Below are 18,400 nucleotides of genomic sequence, written 5' to 3'. Positions count from 1 at the left end.
ACAACAATCTCCACTTATCACAGAAAATCCCATGGCACTTCACAGAGGAATAAAGGAATGTATGTGAGCCTTTGTGGAAGAATTAAGCTGAAAGCTCAGGGATCTTGGGAAAAATTATAAAGGCATGGAGAGGCAGAGGACTTTTGGGAGGGAGTTCCAGAGAGTAAGGATGAGATGGCTAAAGATTCTACCACAAATGATGATGCAGAGAAGGTATATAGGAGCAGAAGGAACATGAGGCTGGAGGAGGAAGTTGCAAATGTAGGGTGTGGCACAACCATGAAGGAATTTGTTAATTAAGACCAGGATTTTAAATTCCCAAGAACAAGAACTGAGCTGGCCTTGGTGCCAGACAAAATGCTGGCAGTGGTGTTTTGGATAAATTGGAGGTTCGGAGAAAGGCAGGGACTGTTTCAGTATGTTGCTTTACCCAGCGCTTCTGAAGGCTCAAATTTCAGATTGTCTGAAGCTAAATCCAAAGTACATATTTGCCCAGAGGCTTGTACTTAATTGAGTGTAATGTTGTTGGTGGTTGGGATTTTTTTTTAAAGATACTAACCTCATCTCAGTTTAGTTTCTAAGTACCACTTCTGTCTACAGGACATCTGCATGGAACCAAGAGAAGTGAATATGATCCAGTGTGTGATATAAATATGTCAGAGGTAAGAATGCAATTTATCAGTATGTACATTGATGAGAAAAATCATTTTTGTGAAAATTAATGATTATGCAATACAGATTATTTCTTTATAATTGACCCACAACATGATTGCTTAAGGTATACTTGTCCTAAAATTTCAAAACAAAATTGACATTATCTTGCATGATGACTGATAAAACTAGCCTTAGTTAAGTCTGGCTGCTTTTGTCATGCATCATTGATGTTCTATCAGTGTTGTAATTTGTAGTTTTGTATTTTTTGGGGGCCCTGTTAAAAGGTTGTACATTTCACAGTGCAAAATAGAAGGGATAAGGTGATCATATGAAAATGGACGGGAGGGAGGAGAGGTTGGGGGGCTGTTGTGAGGGGGGGGGGTTGGTTGGAAATCAAGCTCCAATAATGGACTATATTTTGTTAAAGTAAATATTATGATATTTGTCTCATCCGAGGGTCCATTAGTTATTCCAACTAATACATTTTTAAATGTTTCAAAATATATGCCTGTTGCTGGTGTACAACACATATTCTCAATAAATTTGATATTAAATTAAGCTTTTTATACATAATTTTGTTGTGGGACATTAACTTCCTGTGCGAATTACAATCAGAATTTGGGACACTAGTCAAACTTGGAACTTCTGATCTCTTAGGAACTAGTATGTAACATGATAGGTGTCAGGAGGGCATCAAAATTCAACAAATGGAAACAAAGAATTGCAATTTTATAACATCTTGTTATAACTCTCAAACATCCAAAAGCATCTCAGACACACTTAATTCTTTTAATCTGCAGTCACTGTTGCATAGGGAAATTCAGTGACTTTTATTTCTCTCTACAGAATGATATGATGCACCTGGAGCTACAGAAACCTATCTCGGGAGGATTAGGGTTCTCCCTCGTAGGTGGTGAGACTGGTATTTTTGTAAAGTGTATTCATCCTGGTGGTGCAGCTGCTATAGATGGAAGGCTCCAAGTTGGTGACCGATTACTTCAGGCAAGTCAACTTCATAGAATCATAGAACATTACAGCACAAGCAAAATGCTCATTATCTGGCCTGTGTTTTTGTCCACTAATTTAATCTCACTCATCTGCTTCCTCCTCATATGTTTAATATTTCTATTTCAAATAAGCCTCCAGTTTCCTTTCAAACAAAGTATAGACTGCTTGAAGAAATGTTTGTGGCAGAGAAGTCCACATTCTAACCTCCCTCTGTGTAAAGATTTTATTTTCTAATCTCTTTAATTACTTTTTGTGATTATCTTAAATTTATGTTGTCTTATTACTCATCTCACTCACCAATAACAATAATCGTTATTTCCCATATCATAACCCTTCATAATCTTGTATACTTGTATCAGATCACCTTTAATCTTCTGAGCTCCAGTGAAAGATTCCCAATTTTTCAAGTCTCTCCACATAACTGCAACCCCCTCATCTCTGGTAACAACCGAGTGAATCTGCACTGCAACGTTCCCGTTTCTTTTATATTCTCCCAACGAAATACCCAAAACCTGTACAATACAGTCCAACTATGACATAACAAAGATATTTTATAAGGTCAGCATTACCTCCTTGTTTTTGTATTTTATGCTCCATGATACAAAACCAAGGATCTATATAGAATATAAAAGCAAGAAGCTAATGTTGAACTTGTACATAACTTTAGTTAGGCCACATTTGAAATATTGTGTATAGTTTTGAGCATCCCATTTCAAACAGGACATATCGATACTGCCATTCATATTTCTGCAAGTACTTCATAATGCCATCCCACATTAGAGACTACAGTAGTTTACCAACAACTGAAGACTAACTGACATAGAAACATAGAAAATAAGTGCAGGAGTAGGCCATTCGGCCCTTCGAGCCTGCATCACCATTCAATATGATCATGGCTGATCTATGATATCTTGGCTTATCCCTGAGTTTTTTTGAAGATGGGTGTTAAATTTGCCGCCCTCCAGTTCTCTAGCACAATTTTCCTTTCCACAAAATTTTGGAAAATTCTAGTCAGACCCTTGCTACTTCTACCTCAGCTTCCCTCAAGATCCTTTTTGTACCTTAAATTTAATTAATTTCTTTAGTACAATTTTTCTTTTAAACACTAACCTCCACTAATTGTTCTACAGCCTTCTCCGTGAAAATTGAAGGAAGGTACTTAATTGGTATCTCTACAATACAAGCTTTTTACCTTCATCTCCAGTTGCCTGCCACTTGAACAGCCTCTTACTACTAATGTACTTATAGAATGCTTTATTATTGCCTATGTTTCTTGGCTAATTTTCTCCTGTACTCCCTCTTTTCTTTACTAATAATCTAACCAATGTACTCCTTGTGTCTGCCCTGATTTTCTTTTTTATCTGTCCTATAAATGCTAAATACTTTATTTTTGTTTCATAGAAATATAGACAAATAGAAGCAGTAGTAGGCCATTCGACCCTGCACCGCCATTCAATATGATCATGGCTGATCCTGTAACTCAACACCACATTCCTGCTTTCTCCCCATACCCCTTGATGCCTTTTGTGTCTAGAAATCTATCTATCTATCTCCTTAAATATATTCAGTGACTTGGTCTCCACAACCTTCTGTGGTAGAGAATTCCACAGGTTCACCATGCTCTGAGTGAAGACATTTCTCCTCATCTCAGTCTGAAATTTCCTACCCCGTATCCTGAGACTGTGGCCCCTTGTTCTAGACTTCTTGACAACCAATGCATCCACAATTTCCATGGCTACCATGCCATGCTCCGCCTCACAGTTGACAAGCTCCCCGCTGGAGTGGAAGTAAACTAAAAACCAGTAGGAATCTGTTCAACCTTTGCCGTTTCCGGGCCAGGTCCAAGACCACCACAAACTCTCTCATCGAGCTACAGTACGCAGACGACGCCTGTGCCTGCGCATATTCAGAGGCTGAACTCCCGAAGATAGTCGACGTATTTACTAAGGCATACAAAAACATAGGCCTTACGCTAAACATCAGCAAGACAAAGGTCCTCCACCAGCCTGTCCTTACCACACAGCACTGTCCCCCAGTCATCAAGATCCACAGCACGGCCCTGGACAACGTGGATCACTTCCCATATCTCGGGAGCCTCCTATCAACAAGAGTAGGCATTGATGACGAGATCAAACACTGCCTTCAGTGTGCCAGTGCAGCCTTCGGCCGCCTGAGGAAAAGAGTGTTTGAAGACCAGGCCCTCAAATCTGCCACCAAGCTTATGGTCTACAGAGCTGTAGTAATACCCGCCCTCCTGTATGGCTCAGAAACATGGACCATGTACAGTAGACACCTCAAGTCGTTGGAGAAATACCACCAACGATGTCTCCGCAAGGTCCTACAAATCTCCTGGGAGGACAGATGCACCAACATTAGCGTCCTCGACCAAGCCAACATCCCCAGCATCGAAGCACTGTGACCACACTTGATCAGCTCCACTGGGCAGGCCACATAGTTCGCATGCCAGACACGAGACTCCCAAAGCAAGCGCTCTACTCGGAACTCCTTCACGGCAAAAGAACCAAAGGTGGGCAGCGGAAACGTTACAAGGATAACCTCAAAGCCTCCATGATAAAGTGCAACATCCCCACTGATACCTGGGAGACCCTGGCCAAAGACCATCCCAAGTGGAGGAAGTGCATTCGGGAGGGCGCTGAGCACCTTGAGTCTCGTCGCCGTGAGCGTGCAGAAATCAAGTGCGAGCAGTGGAAAGAGCGTGCGGCAAACCAGTCCTACCCACCCCTTCCTCAATGACTATCTGCCCCACCTGTGACAGACTGGTTCTCGTATTGGACTGTACAGCTGTAATGACTCGAGTTTTGTTACTGTAAACTGCTTCAGGTGTAAACCTGATTCGCGCCCATAGTACCCGCGCTTATATACCAGTGACACATACACGCGCATACAGCCCGATAACCTCTGACAGTGGCGCCCTCTGGTATCTGGTGACCCCAAGCATCAATACATAACAACAGCCACCTAAGAACTCATGTTAAGAGTGGAAGCAAGTCTTCCTCGATTCTGAGGGACTGCCTATGATGATAAGGCTACCTCTTTTAGTACTCTTGAGATGCAGATTATCAGGCCCTGGGGATTTATCAGCCTTCAGTCCCATTAGTTTCTTCAGCACTATTTTCTTACTAATAATCATTTCCTTTAATTCCTCTTGCTCACTAGACCCTTGGTTCCCTAGAATTTCTGGGACGTTATTTATGTCCTCTTCCATGAAGACAGAACCAAAGTAATAATTGTTCTGCCATTTCCTTGTTCCCCATTAAACATTCTCTCGTTTCTGACTGTAAAGGATCTACATTTGTCTTCATTAAACTTTTTCTTTTTACGTACTTGTAGAAACTTTTGCAGTCGGTTTCTATGTTCCTTGCACGTTTACTCTCATGCTCTATTTTTTTCCCTCTTAATCAATCTCTTGGTCCTTTTTTGCTGTATTCTAAACTGCTCACAATCCTCAGACTTGTTACTTTTTCTGGAAACTTTGTTTGACTCCTCTTTGGATTTAAGACTATCCTTAATTTCTTTTGTTAGCCATGGTTGGGCCACTTTTCCTTTTGTGTTTTTGTGCCAGAAAGGAATGTATACCTGTTGCAATTCATGCATTCGTTCCCTAAATGTTAGCCATTGCCTATCCACCATCATGCCGTTTAATGAATCTTCCCAATCTATCATAGCCAATTAATTCCTCATACCTTCGTAGTTTCCTTTGTCTAGATTTAGGACCCTAGTTTCGGATTGGACTACTTCACTTTCCATCTTAATAAAGAATTCAATCATGTTATGGTCACTCTTCCCCGCACAACAAGACTGTTAATTAACCCCTTCTCATTACACAATACCTAATCTAGATAGACTGTTTCTGACTAGGCTCCTCAATGTACTGGTCTAAAAAGCCATCTTGCACACACTCCAGGAATTCATCTTCCACAGTATTATTACCAATTTGGTTTGGCCAGTCTATATGTATATTAAAGTCCCCTTGTACCCTTGTTATATGCATCTCTAATTTCCCATTTGATGCCGTCCACTACACTACCACTACTGTTGTTTGGAGCCCTATAGGCAACTCCCACCAATGTTTTCTGCCCCTTGGTGCTCCTTAGCTCCACTCAGACTGATTCTACATCGTGTTTTTTTTACCAATATCCTTTCTCACTATTACTCTAATTTCATCCTTTACTAACAACGCCATACCACCCTCTTTTCCTTTTTCCCTGTCCTTCCTAAATATCGAATATCCTTGGATATTCAGTTCCCAACCCTGGTCACCCTGCAACCATATCTCCGTAATTGCAACTATAACGTATCCATTTACATCTATTTGCACTGTTAATTCATCTGCCTTTTTACGAATGCTTCGTGCATTCAGATACAGTGCTTCTAGATTTGTCTTTTTAACATTATTAGACAACTTAACATTATTTTGGACTATAGTTCTATTTGTCTTATCTTATCACTTTTTTTCTTACCTGGAACCTATTTGTTAGTGCATTCTTTTGTTTGTATGCTCTGTCCCTTCCTGACATAATCTGGTTATCCTTACTACAATCACTTTCCTGCATTGCTTCCTTTTCTTTTCTCTTCAGCATTCTAGATTTCTCTCCACTGGAACAGTCCACTTTCCTTTCCCCCCCCCCCCCCCCCCCCAAACCCTCCTACCATTTTAGTTTAAAGCCCTGTCTATCTCCCTAGTTATTCGATTCGCTCGAACTCTGGTCCCAGCATAGTTCAGGTTTAGACCATCCCCACGGAACAGCTCTCTCTTTCCCGAGTATTGGTGCCAGTGCCCCTCAAATTGAAATCCACTTCTCCCACACCAACCTCTGAGCCATGTGTTCATCTCCCTGATTCTATTGACCTTATGCCAATTTGCTCATGGTTCAGGTAATAATGCAGAGATTATTACCTTTGTGGTTTTGCTTTTCAATTTAGTCCCTAGCTGCTCAAATTCTCTCAGCAGAATCTCTTTCTTAGTCCTACCTATGTCATTGGTACCTACATGTACCACAACAACTGGATCCTCCCCCTCCCACTCCAAGTTCTTCTCCAGCCCGGAGGAGATGTCCTTTACCCTGGCACCGGGTAGGCAACACAGCCTTCAGGACCCATACTCTCAGCTGCAGAGAACCCTATCTATCCCCCTAACTATACTGTCCCCTACTACAACCACCTTCCTCTTTACTCCCCCAGCTTGAATGGCTTTCTGCACCACAGTCAACTCGTTCACCCCGCAATCTGCACACTTGTCCACAAGGGTTGCAAGAACCTCAAATCTATTGGACAAGTGCAGGGACTGAGGCTCCTGCAATACTACCTCCTGGATCCCCATACCTGCCTCACTCGAAGTCACACCCTCCTGTCCCTGACCACGAGTAAATTCTAAAGTATTTAATCTAGAGGGTGTGGCTGCCTCCTGGTGCAAAGGGTCCAGGTAAATTTCACCTCCCTGTTGTCTCGCAATGTCTGCAGCTCGGACTCCAGCTCCTCAACTCGGAGCCAATGTTCGTCGAGCCGCAGATGTAGTCGCCCTGGACCAAAACGTCCAGAAGCTCCCACAGTAATGCATTAAAGCTCCTATGTTTAAAAGAAACCTTCTCAAGCAGAAGCAGAAGTCTGGGTTGGAAAATGGCAAACCACTGATCTGCGATAGTTTGTGTTGTGTGCTCAGTCCAGTTTCAAAGAAAACCTTGTTGCTGATCCTCTACGCTGTAACATCAGCCTGGAATATGCTGGCAGGGTTAGCCACGGGGTATATTTAGGTATGCCGAGCAAATACCACGCTCAGCAAAAGAAGCGACAGAAAGAGTTATCTTTTTAAATGGCGCCGGGCGAAAAACAGCGATTATAAGCATTCCCGCTGAATGAAGTCAGGAAGAAACATTTATAAATGTTTCGTGGCTTTCTGCAATGTTCCCTTGGGCATCGGCAGGATCCAAAATGTCAACATTTTAATTGATTGTGCACTTAGTCCATTCTTGCATCACGTAGGAAAAACTCTAAAACCGCATAAATCTAGGATATTTCGGTAAAATCCATTCTGCCCGAAAATCATTAAAATCACTGTGTTCTCATCACCACTTTGTTAGCCTGTCTGAGTAATCGATAAATGTCTCGCACCCTATATAGGCCCCAAGTTTCCACATGATTTGCTCCTGATTTTTAGGAGCAACTGGTGAAGAACGGAGTATCTTAGAAATCGGAATTATCCACACTTAGTTTGCTTTCTTCGCGCCGTCGGTCTCTTGGCATTGCTGCACACTTACCACACACTCTTGTGATTGTGATCCTTTTTAAGACTGGTTTTCCCCAGAAATGTTTTTCTTTGAGGTGGGTGTGGGGCGGGTGAAAGACTTTTAAATTATGCTTTTTAATGATGGCTGATTAAAATGCTACTGATGCAGCTTTGTTGTTTTCCCCATAGACAGTAAATAAGCAATTTGTTAGCCTGTCTGAGTAATCGATAAATGTTTCGCACCCTATATAGGCCCTAAGTTTCCACATGATTTGCTCCTGATTTTTAGGAGCAACTGGTGTAGAACGGAGTATCTTAGAAATCGGAATTCTCGACATTTAGTTTGCTCCAGTTCTAGTCAGTTAGAATAGTTTCACTTTGGAACAGAGTTTTTTTTTCAAAAGGGGGCGTGTCCGGCCACTTACGCCTGATTTCAAAGTTTCGTGAGTGAAAACTTACTCCAAACTAACTTAGAATGGAGTAAGTGAAGATTTTTGTACGCTCTAAAACACCTTGTCTACACTTTAGAAAATCAGGCGTAGGTTACAAATTAGGCGTAGGGAATGGTGGGGGGGGGGGGGGGGGGAAGGGAAGTCATTAAATTTTACAATCAATCCTTAGTTATACTTATACAAATATTATACAAATAAATCCAACCTGAATAAAAATTTATAAGCAAATAAAAGATTAAATAAACCATGTTCCTACCTATGTGAAAGTACTTCAGGCAGGCCTTTCATGTTGGAGACAGGCAGCGGTGTGGCGTTAGTGTCTCGACGGCAGCGGCAGCAAGCTTCGAGCTGAGCTGCAGTGCTTGAGGCAGGCCTTCATTCTCTTCGTGGCTGGCCGCGAAGAAGCAGCACCGGACGGACCCGAGGCCATTCGGCCATGAGATATCAGCGGCATCAGTGGCTGGCCGGCAGCCGAAGAATCAGCAGCGGACCGACGTGAGGCCATTCGGCCATAGGATATCAGCGGCGTCAGTGGCTGGCCGGCAGCCGAAGAATCAACACCTGACACACGCAGCTCTTTATGATGCTTGAGGCCATTCGGCCACGCTTTAGGGGCGGCGTCAGTGGCTCGACGGCAGCCGAAGATACAGCAGTAGCCTTCGAGCTGTGAGGGGGACTGAGGCCATTTGGATAGGGAGAGGCAGCCACATCGACAGTTTTATATTTAAATTTGCAGAATGCGTGCTGCATTGTCAACACCACGTATTATGCAATGGTTTGCCATCAATTCACTGCATAGGAGAGAATTGATTAGAGCTCACCGCACCAGGAACGTCGTAGCCCGTAGGTTGATGGGCAGGAGACCTTACCCACATCGACAATATCGAACCAGGTGCTCGTACCTGGACATGAGCGAGGCTGATTGTGTGAAAAGGCTGCGTTTTCGCAGAGAAGTTGTCACTAAGATCTGTGATATGGTGAGAGCAGATTTGCAGCCCAGAAGCAGAAGGACAACTGCCTTGTCTGTTGAAGTGAAGGTAACAGCTGCACTTTCTTTCTATGCCTCGGGATCGTTTCAGGCTACAACTGGGGATGTGTGTGCCATCTCTCAACGTGCAATACATGCCTGCGTTTACCAAGAGAAATTAAGGATAGTGTTAAAGCCAAGGAAGAGGCATATAAATTGGCCAGAAAAAGCAACAAACCTGAGGACTGGGAGAAATTTAGAATTCAACAGAGGAGGACTAAGGATTTAATTAAGAGGGGAAAAATAAGAGTACGAGAGAAAGCTTGAAGGGAACATAAAAACTGACTGCTAAAGCTTCTGCAAATATGTGAAGAGAAAAAGATTAGTGAAGACAAACGTAGGTCCCTTGCAGTCGGATTCAGGTGAATTTATAATGGGGAACAAAGAAATGGCAATTGAACCAATACTTCAGTTCTGTCTTCACAAAGGAAGACACACACAACCTTCCGAATGTACTAGGGGACAGTGGGTCCAGTGAGAAGGAGGAACTGAAGGATATCCTTATTTGGCGGGAAATTGTGTTAGGGAAATTGATGGGATTAAAGGCCGATAAGTTCCCGGGGCCTGATAGTCTGTATCCCAGAGTACTTAAGGAAGTGGCCCGAGAAATAGTGGATGCATTGCTGATCATTTTCCAACAGTCTATCGACTCTGGATCAGTTTCTATGGACTGGAGGGTAGCTAATGTAACAGCACTTTTTTAAAAAGGAGAGAGAGAGAAAACGGGTAATTATAGACTGGTTAGCCTGACATCAGCAGTGGGGAAAATGTTGGAATCAATCATTAAGGATGAAATAGCAGCCCATTTGGAAAGCAGTGACAGGATCGGACCAAGTCAGCATGGATTTATGAAAGGGAAATCATGCTTGACGAATCTTCTGGAATTTTTTGAGGATGTAACTAGCAAGGTGGACAAGGGAGAACCAGTTGATGTGGTGTATTTGGACTTTCAAAAGGCTTTTGACAAGGTCCCGCACAAGAGATTGGTGTGCAAAATCAAAACTCATGGTATTGGAGGTAATGTACTGATGTGGATAGAGAACTGGTTGGCAGACAGGAAGCAGAGAGTTGGGAAAAATGGGTCCTTTTCAGAATGGCAGGCAGTGACTAGTGGAATGCCGCAGGGCTCAGTGCTGGGACTCCAGCTCTTTACAATATACATCAATGATTTGGATGAAGGAATTGAGTGTAATATCTCCAAGTTTGCAGATGACACTAAACTGGATGGCGGTGTGAGTGTGAGGAGCACGCTAAGAGGCTGCAGGGTGACTTGGACAGGTTAGGTGAGTGGGCAAATGCATGGCAGATGCAGTATAATGTGGATAAATGTGAGGTTATCCATTTTGGGGGCAAAAACACGAAAGCAGAATATTGAATGGTGGCAGATACGGAAAAGTGAAGGTGCAACGAGACTTGGGTGTCATGGTTCATCAGTCATTGAAAGTGGGCATGCAGGTACAGCAAGTGGTGAAGGCAAATGGTATGTTGGCCTTCATAGCTAGGGGATTTGAGTGTAGGAGCAGGGAGGTCTTACTGCAGTTGTACAGGGCCTTAGTGAGGCTTCACCTGGAATATTGTGTTCAGTTTTGGTCTCCTAATCTGAGGAAGGATGTTCTTGCTATTGAGGGAGTGCAGCGAAGGTTCAGCAGACTGATTCCAGGGATGGTTGGACTATCATATGAAGAGAGACTGGATCAACTGGGCCTTTATTCACTGGAGTTTAGAAGGATGAGAGGGGATCTCATAGAAACGTATAAGATTCTGACGGGACTGGGCAGGTTAGATGCGGGAAGTCCAGATCCAGGGGACATAGTCTTAGAATAAGGGGTAGGCCATTCAGGACTAAGATGAGGAGAAACTTCTTCACTCAGAGTTGTTAACTTATGGAATTCCCTGCCGCAGAGAGTTGTTGATGCCAGTTCATTGGATATATTCAAGAGGGAGTTAGATATGGCCCTTACGGCTAAGGGGATCAAATGGGTATGGAGAAAAAGCAGGAAAGGGAAAGGGATACTGAGGGAATGGCTCGAAGGGTCGAATGGCCTACTCCTGCACCTATTTTCTATGTTTCTATATTGTAGTAGCAACACATCTCCTGTTTTCCCATTATTTAATTGAATTAATTAGTTTAGTGTTAATCAAGTATTTACCTTATGTAGTTTATTAAATTAGTTAAACAAATAAAGGTTAGTTTTTAGAATTTAGTTATATGCTATATGTTAATTTAAAAGAACAACTTAGCCCACAATCACTACCAATCACTTACCAGCCTTACCTATGATGTCACACTGCAGAGTTCTCCCCACCCGGAGCTGTGTGATCTCCTGAGAGAGGCAAAAAAACAGAGAAAACCCCACGCCAATTGGGGAAAAAATCTGGGAAAATTCTACTCCGACCCAACCAGGCGATTGAAATCACACTGGCCATATTAGATTCCTTGAAGTTGCAGGTCTGCTGTGGCTTTTATCCCCACTCTCAGGCCTCGGTCTGCTCCCACTCAGGTACACTGCCGCTCTGCAGAAAAAGTTAGGAAAAACAAGACAAAGCAACACCTCCTGCCCCCACTTCACTGAACTCTCCCACTTACCAAACTCTCAGGTTTCCCACTCTGAGCTGCTGCACTAATTTGATCTAATTTCCCTGTTCATCCATGGAACCCTAGCCTTTGATAGACAATTGTTTTTGCTGGACTATACTTTAAATCTCCAGTTTAAATATTTCCTGTTGCTGATTTATGGTTCTATTGCCACTTTTCCTTTCATTTAATCTAGGAAACGTCCCTCTTTATCTCGTTATATATATTTTTTTCTTTTCTATTCTTGAACTAGAGATATAGTATGTCTAATTTTATTGTAGTTACTACATCCTAAATGTTCCCTGATTTTTAGATCACCTATGTGCTGCATTTCATTATTGTGAACCAGTTCAAGTGGTACTTTCTTCCCTATGGCAGCATATTGACTAGAAATATGTTACAATTACCAGGATTAAAAATAGTGGCTTATCTTTAAGTCATTGTGATGGATGCCACTGTAATCCATCTTAGCCTGGTTCTGCTCTCCTGTTCGTTCATATTGCAAATGAAAGACTTTTGTCTTTTAATTTTCAGCCTGTGTTTTTGAATGTTAGATATTATTTATTTGTATTTGCAGATTTTTCTCTTACAAGGCATGCGTGGTTTCAGCTTCAGTAGGAGGATGGGGTATTTTTTTTTTTTTTTTTTTTATTTTTTTTTAAAATAGGTGCAGGAGCAGGCCATTCAGCCCTTCTAGCCTGCACCGCCATTCAATGAGTTCATGGCTGAACATGAAACTTCAGTACCCCCTTCCTGCTTTCTCGCCATAACCCTTGATCCCCCGAGTAGTAAGGACTTCATCTAACTCCCTTTTGAATATATTTAGTGAATTGGCCTCAACTATTGGCTACAAGTTAGGGTGGGACAGGGTTAGGTCCCAGTTTGAGATGTGGCATGATTGGTTGTTAGGGCAGCATGGGATGAAGAAGTGGAAAATATCTCTACAGTTGCCTGGGATTGGTGCAAGAATGGCGGATTGGAGTGGACTGTAGGCCTGTGCTAAGATTCACGGTGAGCTGTAGGAGTGATGGTCAGCTGTTGAATAGGGAGAGTGTCGATAGAGTTGGGCTGAGAACAGGGAGAAAGCTGATGGTAGTAGGATTGGGCTAGAAGAGTGCAAGGAGCAGGGTCAGGCGGGAGCAGGGAAGCTGATGTAGGATCAAATGTGACCACTTTGTTTGTGATTCTTTGATCTGATTGGTTCCCAGTAATCATATGACCTGTAATGCCACATGCTTTCCAGCAACTGGATTAAACTAAGTAGACAGGTATCAGACAGACACAACTTTTTAACAACCCAAATAGATTTTATACTTGTTACTAAAGTCTTTAAATTCAAATATATAATGAACGTTCACAACTTAATTGCCTTAATACAAAGGAAAATACAAAATACTCATTATCTTACAACCTGTATTTTTTCCCCATGTCAATAGTGCTATAAGAACATAAGAATTTGGAGCAGGAGTAGGCCATTTGGTCCCATGAGCCTGCTCCGCCATTTAATAATAAGATCATGGCTGATCTGATCTTGGGCTCAGCTCCACTTCCCTGCCCGCTCCCCATAACCCTTTATTCCCTATCGCTCAAAAATCTCTATCTCCACCTTAAATATATTCAATGACCGCGCGTCCACAGCTCTCTGGGGCAGAGAATTCCACAGATTCAAGAATCTGAGATATAAAATTCCTCCTCATCCGAGTTCTAAATGGGCGACCCCTTATTCTTAAATTATGCCCCCCTAGTTCTGGATTCCTCCATGAGTGGAAACATCCTATCTGCATCTACCTTGTCGAGCCCCCTCAGTATTTTATATGTTGCAATACGATCACCTCTCATTCTTCTAAACTCCAATGAGTATATGCCCAACTTGCTCAACCTTTCTTCATAAGTCAATGCCCTCATCTCTTTAATCAACCTAGTGAACCTTCTCTGAACTGCCTCCAATGCAAGTATATCCTTCCTTAAATAAGGAGATCAAAACTGTATGTAGTACTCTCGGTGTGGCCTCGCCAATACCCTGTACAGTTGTAGCAGGACTTCCCTGCTTTTATACTACATTCCCCCTTGCAATAAAGGCCAACATTCCATTTGCCTTCCTGATTACTTGCTGTACCTGCATACTAACTTTTTGTGTTTCATGCACAAGGACCCCCAGGTCCCTCCTGTATGGCAGCATTTTGTAGTTTCTCACCATGTAAATAATTTTCCTTTTTATTTTTCCTGCCAAAATGGATAACCTCACACTTTCCCACATTATACTCCATCTGCCAAATGTTTGGCCACTCACTTAGCCTGTCTATATCCCTTTACAGATTTTTTGTGTCCTCCTCATAACTTGCTTTCCCACCCATCTTTGTATCATCAGCAAACTTGGCTACATTACATTCGGTCCCTTCATCCAAGTCATTAATATAGATTGAAAATAGTTGAGGTCCCAGCATCGATCCCTGTGGCACCCCACTAGTTACCGTTTGCCAATCAGAAAATGAACCATTTATCCCCACTCTCTGTTTTCTGTTAGTTAGACAATCCGCTATCCATGCTAATATATTACCCCCAACACTGAGCTCTTATCTTGTGCAATAACCTTTTATGTGGCACCTTATTGAATGCCTTCTGAAAATTCAAATACACCACATCCACTGGTTCCCCCTTATCCACCCTGTTTGTTATATCCTCAAAGAACTCCAGCAAATTTGTCAAACATGATTTCCCTTTCATAAAACCATGCTGATTCTGCTTGACTGTATTATGCTTTTCCAAATGTCCAGCTACTGCTTCCTTAATATTGGATTCCAATATTTTACCAACGACAGATGTTAGGCTAACTGGTCTATAGTTTCCTGCTTTCTGACTTCCTTTTTTAAATAGGAGCGTTATATTTGCGGCTTTCCAATCCGCGAGGGACCTCTCCAGAATCCAAGGAATTTTGGTAGATTACAACCAAAGCATCACTATCTCTGCAGCCACTTCTTTTAAGATCCTAGAATGCAGGCCAGGGGACTTGAGCACCTTTAGTCCCATTATTTTACCTGGTACTTTTTCTTTAGTGATAGTGATTGTTTTAAGTTCCTCCCTCCCTATAAACCCTTGATTATCTATTATTGGGATGCTTTTAGTGTCATCTACCGTGAAGACCGATGCAAAATATTTGTTCAAAGTCTCCGCCATTTCCCTGGTTCCCCCATTATTAATTCCCCAGTCTCGTCCTCTAAGAGACCAACATTTACTTTAGCTACTCTCTTTTTATAGATATATATAAGCTGTAGAAGGTCTTCCTATCCATTTTTATATTTCTTGCTAATTTACCCTCATACTCTATCTTCCCTCTCTTTGTATATTTTTTAGTCATCCTTTGCTGATTTTTAAATATTTCCCAATCCTCTGGCCTCCCACTAATCTTGGCAACTTTGTGTGCTTTTTTTTTATGTGATACCATCCTTTACTTTCTTAGTTAACCACAGATAGTTCTCCCTTCTCTTAAAGTCTTTCCTTCTCACTGGAATATATTTTTGTTGAGAGTTATGAAATATCTCCTTAAATGTCTGCCACTGTTTATCAACCGTCTTACACTTTATTCTATTTTCTCAGTCCACTTTAGCCAACACTGCCTTCATACCTTTGTAGTCGCCTTTATTTAAGATCAGGACACTGATTTGAGATCCAACTTTCTCACCCTCCAACTGAATTTGAAATTCAACCATGCTATGGTCACTCTTTCCTAGAGGATCCTTTACTATGAGATCATTTATTAATCCTGTCTCATTAGACAGTACCAGATCCAAGATAGCCTGCTCCCTGGTTGGTTCTGCATTGTACTGTTCAAGGAAACCATCTCAGATACACTCTATGAACTCTTCCTCAAGGCTACCTTGGCCAGTTTGATTTGTCCAATCAATATGAAGATTAAAATCGCTCATGATTATTGCCATACTTTTCTTACAAGCCTCCGTTATTTATTTATTTATACTTCGACAGTGTAGCTACTGTTAATGGGGCCTATAGATTATGCCCACCAGTGAATTCTTCCCCATATTATTGCTTATCTCCACTCAAATTGATTCATCATCTTGATCTTTTGAGCCAATATAATTTCTCACTACTGCATTGATCTCATCCTTTATTAACAGAGCTACCCCACCTCCTTTTCCTTTGTCTATCCTTCTGAATTGTCAAATACCCCTGAGTATTCAGTTCCCAGTATACTTCTCCTCAGGGTGCGAAGGGGAAATGATTGATATCAAATACCAACGATGTGCTTTTTTTTAGTATCTGGGAAGTTATTGTTGCTTGGGATAAAATAGGGAATTATAAAATAACATGTTTTAAACCAAACTTTTTTTAAGGAGATGGAAATCAGTTAATTGTTTTCCTTTAGGAGCTAGCTGGTAGTTTGTAACAGAAAACAAATATGCAAAATTATTATAATTGCATATAGACTAGGTTAACACATTTCTAGCAATTAATAAGCCTTTAATAATATTGTTGTGCACACGGAGCCACACTTTATCACAATGTCTTAACCTCGCTTTCTCTCATACAAAGTAACTGTGGGGGTGGTCACCATATAAAACAACAAAAAGCTTCCAGTGATTGAAAGGTCTTGCATTAGTAACTTGCATACACCTACCATTATCTATATTCTTTAATGACAGGTAAATGAGGAAAGTGTAGTTGGAATCTCCCACACTAAAGCAGTGACAACAATCCGCAGAGCTAAGGGACTGTTGAATTTAACTGTCTCCAGAGTCAAATCCTCCAGCAAAGTGAGAAGTGCAAGCAAGGATGCTGATGCAGTGTGTTCTTTCTCCAAGACGCAGAGCGATGCAGGTATGAGTAAAACTGAGAGTGATTGGGCTAAATTTATACAATTCTTTGGGGCCGAAATTCAGGGTCCAGATAAAGCCCGTTTCCGCCGTTTTGTGGCGGAATCGAGTGGTTGCCGCGTTGCAGTCCAATGGCCGCCCTGACCCAAATTCAGGTCATTGATTTTTCAGCCTGTTCTCACTTCCGCCCTGCTGCTGCTGAACGCCGCAGCGCGTCATCATAACGCGCACTGCCACTTCCCGAACCGGCACAATACTCCGCCCGAAATGTAATGAAAAAAATTGTTGTCTTTCCGTGCGCTTTGTGTCAGTGCACCTTCTCCTCACTGTGTGGCCCGGTGCCAGGCTGCTGGCCTGGCTGAAACCCTCCCTGGTGGCCCAGTGGCTTAAGATAAAAAATGCCTGATTCTCTCCCCTTTAACGTGTCTTCCTGCACCTGCAGTAGCCACTCCTTCTGGTCTCTCCCTAAAGCTGTGTCGTAACTTCTGAGGCTCCTTCTTTCCTCCTACAAGTTTCACTCCATAATGTAAAAATGCAACAGTTCTGGAAGCCATTAGGATTGTAGACCAATGTTCCATTGGATGAAAGGAGCTATATTCTGTGGTCCTACATTTGCACTCTGAGTTTCTGCATTACACAGCAGAGCCCAGCAATACAACAGAAACCAAGTTCCGAGGCTCCACTCAAGCAGCAGAACAGCCAATGGAAGTTGCTGTCCTGAAACAGAATCCTGGGAGAAATGCACAAATTGCATTCCTTCTGCTTTCTAGCACCAAGAGAGCTGTGTCATTGGCTTCTAGTCGTTCAATATGTGTTTTTTTTTTTCATTTGTGAATTGATTTTCTGCCAGTCTGCAATTCACCCAACTAAGAAAAATTACTTTTCTGCAACAATAGGTTTGATTGATCTGTATTTTAAAACTTTGAATTTACCTCTTATGGGCATTATTTATGTCTGTGAAGTTATTGATATTTTGGCATGAACATTTTAACACCTCACTCCTGCTATTCTGTCAGATCTGGTACTGCATGTTGGTTGAGTTATATCACACGTGTCTTGATTATTTCAACTTTACCTCTGTTCTTGATTTCTATAAATCTACTAATTGGAACTGCTAAATGTAAAATTTATTGAAAAATATCAACTGCTGTCTTCCTGCACCTGCAGTAGCCACTCCTTCTGGTCTCTCCCTAAAGCTGTGTCGTAACTTCTGAGACTCCTCCTTTCCTTCTACAACCCACCCCTCCATGTCCCGAAGGTATAGCTGCTAACTGTCCTAAAGAGGTGATATTTTTGGCTCATTTTAATCCTCCAGTTGTATTCTTGGTGATTCTTGTAAAGAACCTTTATTGCTTTGTTCTGTTCTACTCGTATAACATCAAGTTTTATCCCCATCTTTCAGATCTTCAACATTCTAATTTTGAAAGTATCCCTTCCATCATTCTTAAAATCTGTGCCTCTAAATTTATCAATTGTCTGTGCCATTTCTTCAGTCTCTCTTAAAAGCAGAACTGCTCAGCTGCACTTCATAAAGTAAATGCAGATGGAGATGGGCAGCCCAAAAATTGACAACTGGCAAGTTGAGTGGCCAAAACCATAAGGACAACATCA

General features: G+C 41.9%; 1 protein-coding gene across 1 annotated transcript in view; it reads left to right on the top strand.

The window, feature by feature from the left end:
• The window catches only part of ptpn13 (protein tyrosine phosphatase non-receptor type 13), a 361,948-nt gene that overhangs the window by 309,303 nt on the left and 34,245 nt on the right, over positions 1-18,400 (top strand). Inside the window, exons 37-39 of the mRNA XM_070871054.1 lie at positions 601-662; positions 1,501-1,656; positions 16,619-16,793. Of these exons, the coding sequence (XP_070727155.1) occupies positions 601-662; positions 1,501-1,656; positions 16,619-16,793 (393 nt within the window). The remainder of the gene's footprint in view (positions 1-600; positions 663-1,500; positions 1,657-16,618; positions 16,794-18,400) is intronic.

Source organism: Pristiophorus japonicus, chromosome 2 (genome assembly GCF_044704955.1).
Source record: "Pristiophorus japonicus isolate sPriJap1 chromosome 2, sPriJap1.hap1, whole genome shotgun sequence".
Taxonomy (NCBI): domain Eukaryota; kingdom Metazoa; phylum Chordata; class Chondrichthyes; family Pristiophoridae; genus Pristiophorus; species Pristiophorus japonicus.
Note: the sequence above shows the minus strand (reverse complement) of the source record. Positions and strands in the feature narration are given on the sequence as shown.